Source organism: Beta vulgaris, chromosome 4 (assembly GCF_026745355.1).
Source record: "Beta vulgaris subsp. vulgaris cultivar EL10 chromosome 4, EL10.2, whole genome shotgun sequence".
In the NCBI taxonomy this organism is placed as follows: domain Eukaryota; kingdom Viridiplantae; phylum Streptophyta; class Magnoliopsida; order Caryophyllales; family Amaranthaceae; genus Beta; species Beta vulgaris.
In genome coordinates, this window is record NC_079205.1 from 55,955,523 (window position 1) to 55,961,662 (window position 6,140).

Sequence of the window (6,140 nt, forward strand, 5' to 3'; positions counted from 1 at the left end):
ATAAGTTTCAATCAGGGTCAATAAGTTCCAATAAGGTCCAATAAGGTCAATCAGGTCCAATAAGTTCCAATCAGGTTCAATCAGGTCCAATAAGTTGAATCAGGTCCAATCAGGTTTAATAAGTTCCAATAAGTTCAGTTCAGGTTCAATAAGTTCAGTTCAGATAAGTTCCAATAAGTTCAGGTCCAATAAGTTGAATAGAACGCACCCTTAAATACCATTTACAAATTACAATTGCAAAGTATCCTGTTCTTTCCTCTGCTTTTTCCTCCCTTTTTTTTCTCTTTCTTGGTCCCTCTTAAGTCTTAAGTTTAAGCAGCAACTGCAAGCACCCACCTGATCTTCATCCTCTTTCTCTCTCCTCCTGAAGATAAGAACAAGCTTTTGAGTAAAATTGTGGATTAATGTGATATTTTGCTCTTGAAAGTTGAGAAATTCTTTGGGATTTCAATTTCCCAGAAATTTTGTGACTTTCACTGTTGATTTTCATGATTGAGTTATTTTGGGTAGTGAATTCTGAGTACAATCACAGCTAATTTTTGGGTTTTATTTCTCAATTTTGGAGTGTGCTTCTTTTGGTGCCAATTTTAGGTAGGTGGGTTGTTTGTGTTTTTCTCCATTTTTGGCTTTGCTTTTTTTTTTTCATTCTCTGCCCTCTAATTCTGTTGTATAGATTGTGCTATTCCTTAATTATTGTTTAATTTGGATATAATCTGATGTGGGTTTTTCTGGGTATTATATTTTAATCATAGTTGTATCAAAAAGATTGAATTTTTTAATCTCTACAGAATTTTAATCAGTGGCTTATAGTATAGTTGTACTGTGATTAAAGAATTAGTTTGACTAATACTTTATTCTAATTGTGTGTATCTTTGTGATTAGGACATCAGTAAACTAAGTTCTTATTTTGCTTGTTTTTTAATCATTAAAAGGAGTTCCTTGTAATTTTTGAAATACTATATGCCACTTCTTCCTGTAAACTTAAGCAAGAAATTTTACAGAAAAGTGTTAAGCTCAATGAATTGTGGGAACACTTTTCTTGGTGTAGGGAACCTTTTTGTTTGTTTCTTTGATAGTAGCTTAAGATCTAAAAGTGAATTGGGTTTAAAACTCATTACAGGACTTGGCTTTGCAAGAGATTTATGTTGTGAAAGAGACAGTGTTGTTCTTTGCTTTGCTGTTAGCTGAGGACAATTTTGAACTGAAGTATGCCCTTAACTGAACTTGTTAGGATGTTTAAAGGGAAAGTAGAAGTCAACCAAGATGGAGTATCCAATTCTATTGATCCTTCTTCTAGGTAATTTTTATATTCTGGATTTGGAATTATATTAGTTGGCTAATCTTTGTTTCTTTAAGTTTGTCAGTCGTTTCGATTTCGTAATTTTGTTCTGATATCTCTGTGGTTTTGGGGATGGGTATTGTTTGCAGACCGAATACTGATTGTGTTGAGCTAGTTTGGGAAAATGGTCAGCTTATGATGCAAGGTAAAACTAGAAAGAGTTCTAATTCGAACAATTTTCAAACAGTTGGCCCCAAGCTTCAAGATGGTAGGAATGTTGGTAATTTTTCAAGAATGACCAAGTTTGGCACAATGGATTCTTTAATGGCTGATTACCCATTGTCTGTTCCTTCTTGTGAAATGGGTTTGGATCAAGATGTTGACTTGGTACCTTGGTTGAACTATCCCATGGAAGAACATTTGCATAATGACTATACTTCTGACTTCTTACATGAGTTATCTGGAGTTACCATTAACGATCTCTCTACGGAGAACCATTTACCATACCGGGAAAGGAAAAGTACTTTTCATGGTGATGGCCATGATACTTCTGTGAGTTTGAAACATGGCCATACATCTAAGGCCTCTTCAAGTTTTGAGAAGGATAATAGAGGTGGAAGTAGTGAGGTACCACAATTTATGTTTCCGTTCCAGCAAAGTATACCTAGATCAGGAATCTCTGATATAATTGGTAACAGTGCAGGCAATGCCCACCATGTTGCTTCGCGAGACTCCGCAAATAATCCATCTTCATTGAGTGCTTTCACCAGCTTGAGATTGCAGAAGCTAGATGCAGGGCAGCCTAGCACTAGCTCAGGCTTTACGAATTTTCCATACTTTTCTCGGCCTACTGGTCTTTCTAGAGCTAATCAGGTTACTGTAAACCCCTCAAAGAGGTTAGAGAATATTGATAAAAGATGCACCTTGAATAGTAGTAACCCTGCTAATTCTACTCTGGTTAATATGGATAGTGGTTATTCCCAAAAGGATATAGTTTCTCACAACCAGTCCATTATGACACCAGCAAATAGAGATTCAGAAGCTTTGCCTGCAAAGCCTACTCAGGAGCCTCGTTCTGCTGATCAACCTATGGATAGAGAAGACATTGCTAAAAATCATGTGTCAAAGAATCAAGCGTGTGATGCACCAATGAGCAAAGTGGGTACTAGTGGTGATAGGAATATGGAGCCAGTAGTTGCAACATCTTCTGTATGTTCAGCTAATAGTGCGGAAAGAACTTCAGATGAGCCTGCACGCAATCTGAAAAGAAAATCTCATGACACTACAGAATCAGAAGGTCCTAGCGAAGTAAGATAATTAATTCTTCTTTAATTTAGAGACTAATTTAAGGTTTTCATTCTAATTTCCATTTCTCATGTTAAGCTGGGAATTGATCAATGTGCAGGAAGCTGAAGAGGAATCAGTGGGTGCAAGAAAAGCAGGTCATGGTCGGAATGGCTCAAAGAGAAGCCGAGCTGCAGAAGTGCATAATCTATCTGAAAGGGTGAGCTCACGTTTTGCAAATTAGTATCTATAGTGGTGATGTTTGGTTTGGGATTCTAAGTGGTGTTTTATGTGCCTTTTGGAATGCTATCAACAGAGACGGAGGGATAGAATTAATGAGAAGATGCGTGCACTGCAAGAGCTCATACCCAACTGCAACAAGGTATTTCCTTTGTGCTTTTTTTTCCGTCTCTGATTCATTAATTCTGGCTGAGTTTTAACTTGTGAACTTTGTGATAACTCAACTTGAATTTCTAATGTTCCAAATATCAAGATATTTGTAAGCTTGATTTTTCTATCATATAGGCTAACAAGTGCTTTCAAAATAATAGGCGGACAAAGCTTCAATGCTTGACGAGGCTATAGAATATTTAAAGACGCTCCAGATTCAAGTACAGGTGAGGTCTTATGTTTCCTTAATACGACCATCTGATTTGTTTTGGCAGCTCTTTTTGGTATAAAGTAATTAAGTAAATTGGATGGTAACAAAGTTTATGTGGTATTATGGCATAAAATGTTGATATCCCATTTGGAGGTCCAAGGTGATGATCCTCCATTAGAAAATGATTTTCTTTATTCATATTGTTTAGCACTTATCATGTATATATGTGGGTACATTGGTGCATTTCATGTGGACGTTCTCATGAAAAACTTCATGTAGGATAATACACAAACTTCGTTCTCATTTTTCATTTTACCTTACACCTAAAGAGCCATCAGAATAATAAAAATATGTTGGCTTATGTTGGTTAGTGAATGCCGCAGATATTGTCGATGGGTGCCGGGTTGTATATGCAGCCTATGATGCTCCCACCAGGAATGCAACCCATCCATGGAGCCCATATGCCACATTTCTCACCTATGGGGCTTGGAATGGGTATGGGAATGGGCTTCGGGATGAATATGCTCAACATGAATAATGGTCCGAAGATGCTACCTTTTCAAGGCCCGCATTACCCTGTACCTGGAACCGGATTTCAAGGGATGCCGGGTTCTAATCTTCCTGCTTTTCCGCATCCTGGTCAAGTACTACCAATGTCCATGCAACAAGCCCCTATAGTTCCTCCTCCAATATCAGGAAGTTTTCTGAACATGCCCATAGGATTGCCTGCCTCGGGCGTAGCTGGGCCATCAAGTGCACCACAATTAGCTCCACCTGGCTCTAAGAAGGATGCTAACCCACACGGGCTATCTAGTATGGCTAGCAACAACGTTAAGAGCTCCTTGAATCCAGCAACTATTCAGGTAGTTGGTTTTTGTGCATACTTTTGGATGTATTTGTATTATGATGTGAATTTTTCTTCAATTATTGATTGTCCGTCAACAGATATTTCATATGTATTTTTTTGGTCATTACTAACACATACCTAAGTGAGTTGGACCAATTACATTGCATGTTTCAGTAGGAATAAATGCCACTCCCCCATCTTCAATAACTTTACCCTTTTGGTTTGCCACAAAGTTTAAGCAGTGAGTTTAATGTGAATCACTAAGTAGATAGTGGGTATAAAAGTAAGATTCAATATACTATAGTGCTTGCTCTTCACCTAAACTTATTTGAATTGTACTTATTAGACCTAATTGGACATGATCAACCCTAATTTCACCTTATGCTTACATTTGATCCGATCTAATTAGCTTGATTTCACCTTATATTTGCGTCCGCTTGGATGATTGGATCTACTTAGCCTTGATTTCACCTTATGTTTACTTCTTATGGGCCCTAAAACTTTTTTTAATGCACCAGTGGCTCACACCAAGCTATTTTGAGACAGCCCAAAGTGGTGATTTAGGAATGTGAATTGAAGACAGAGGAGTATATTCGAGGCTTTTATTGAACAACACGAGGATTTTAGTAATCGAGATAGTTCTTATATCTAGAACATTCACCATATCTGTGTTTCAAGGTCATTTTTTTCGTATACTAAGAAACGTTTCGTACTTGTACGTGTATAATAATTGCAGGGATCTAATGAGGGTAATCAGGTGTGCCATGATCAAACACAAGCTGTTAATGCTGTAGAAACTGCCAGTGGAAAAGATGCTATGCATAGCTGACAGGAACTTGTTACCTATAAGATGATAAACTGCAGTAATATTCTCATTTATAATGCTATTGAGTACAAAATAACATGTAACTTTTTTCTAATGTATATATTCTCAAATTAGATGTTGCTTGGAGATGTCCCAAAGGTTTATGGGAAGCATAGGATGCTCGATTCAACCCCCACATAATAGAGGGGGCCGCTCAACGACACAACATCACAGATCGGAGTGACAGATCTGACTGTAATGCAGAGTTTTTGCTCGCCAAGAACGCAGATTAGTTTCGTTTTTAGATCTGTACATTTTATGAAGATGGCATTGCACTTTGGTCTCGTAGTTTCTGATCTCTTAGGTGTAAATGTGGTTCAGATGTACATTTCGAGTGCAAATTTCTTCTTGGGGGAAATTGTAGTAAATGAATAGGTTTATTGTCATACATCCATAATAATTCCAGGGAGTTGTGACCCCTTTGGCCTTGCTAGTAGTTAGTGGTTGGAACTTGGAACTTAGATATGAGGAGATAATATGGTGGCGGGATAAGTGTATGATGTATTATGAAGTATAAGATAGATCAATATTTGTATTTTATTAAGGCAGTTGAAATATAGCATGTGTTAGCTTTTCCTCTTAATGTCTTGAATATTTAAACTATAGTTATTAGAGAAGATGTCTTCTTTGTGTCTACTAAAAGTAAGCTACTAAAGAATCATCTCCTTTGTCACCATCTCTTACTAGATTTCCTATTTTCTAATCGGACACTATTCTTAGGTAAAGAAAATTTCAATATATACGAAAAAATAGTCATGTGAGATCTTGTTTGATTCGTTTCACTGTTTACATTAGAAAAATCAAACTTTTATAATTTTTACGATGCAATTAAAGATATCTATACAAATATATTAAAAGGCGTGCGTGACAATGTATACACTTCACGTGGCACCTTTATCTATTACACCACTAGAATTGTTCAATGTGTACATAAGTCATGTCACAAAAGTAAAATTATCTTGCAACAAGATTTGAACCCGTGACCTCTAGCTATTATACTGACATAATTACCATTTAAACCAACTTTTAATCATGCTTTGACTGTCCACATTATTATATTTGTACCTTTTAAATGTTGAGTTTTTCTTAATATATTTTAATGGGAATGGAAAAAGACGCATATCAAGTTCGGAAAACAATACCAACTTGGGAAAACGCCCGAGTCCAAATACCAGTTAACAAATAACAACACATAACGTGCATTGACAAACGTGCACGGAAGAAATGGAAAATCTAATGAGAGACAGAGGTAGTATATTTAATG

The 6,140-nt window shown here is 36.7% G+C and overlaps 1 protein-coding gene across 5 annotated transcripts; it reads left to right on the plus strand.

Annotated features, from left to right (window-relative positions):
* The first annotated feature begins 243 nt into the window (after positions 1-243).
* LOC104890618 (transcription factor PIF3) lies at positions 244-5,459 on the plus strand. 5 transcript variants are annotated; one of them, XM_048643336.2, is made up of 9 exons: positions 246-595; positions 1,121-1,297; positions 1,429-2,587; positions 2,685-2,783; positions 2,880-2,945; positions 3,115-3,180; positions 3,548-4,027; positions 4,748-4,874; positions 4,952-5,459. In XM_048643336.2, the coding sequence occupies exons 2-8, from the start codon at positions 1,209-1,211 to the stop codon at positions 4,838-4,840; spliced, it is 2,052 nt and encodes a 683-aa protein (XP_048499293.1). In that variant the 5' UTR covers positions 246-595; positions 1,121-1,208; the 3' UTR covers positions 4,841-4,874; positions 4,952-5,459. The 5 variants fall into 5 exon arrangements, with proteins under 5 accessions (XP_019104511.1, XP_048499293.1, XP_048499295.1 ...); XM_048643338.2 differs by having other exon boundaries at positions 1,232-1,297; XM_019248962.3 differs by having other exon boundaries at positions 246-591.
* The last annotated feature ends 681 nt before the right edge of the window (positions 5,460-6,140 follow it).

Bases quoted from the DNA above. Each gene is read 5' to 3' on its own strand.
- LOC104890618 (XM_048643336.2), top strand. From the start codon at position 1,209: ATGCCCTTAACTGAACTTGTTAGGATGTTTAAAGGGAAAGTAGAAGTC. The intron at 2,946-3,114 runs GTATTTCCTTTG...TCAAAATAATAG, and splicing joins TCATACCCAACTGCAACAAG to GCGGACAAAGCTTCAATGCT. The intron at 3,181-3,547 runs GTGAGGTCTTAT...TGAATGCCGCAG, and splicing joins CGCTCCAGATTCAAGTACAG to ATATTGTCGATGGGTGCCGG.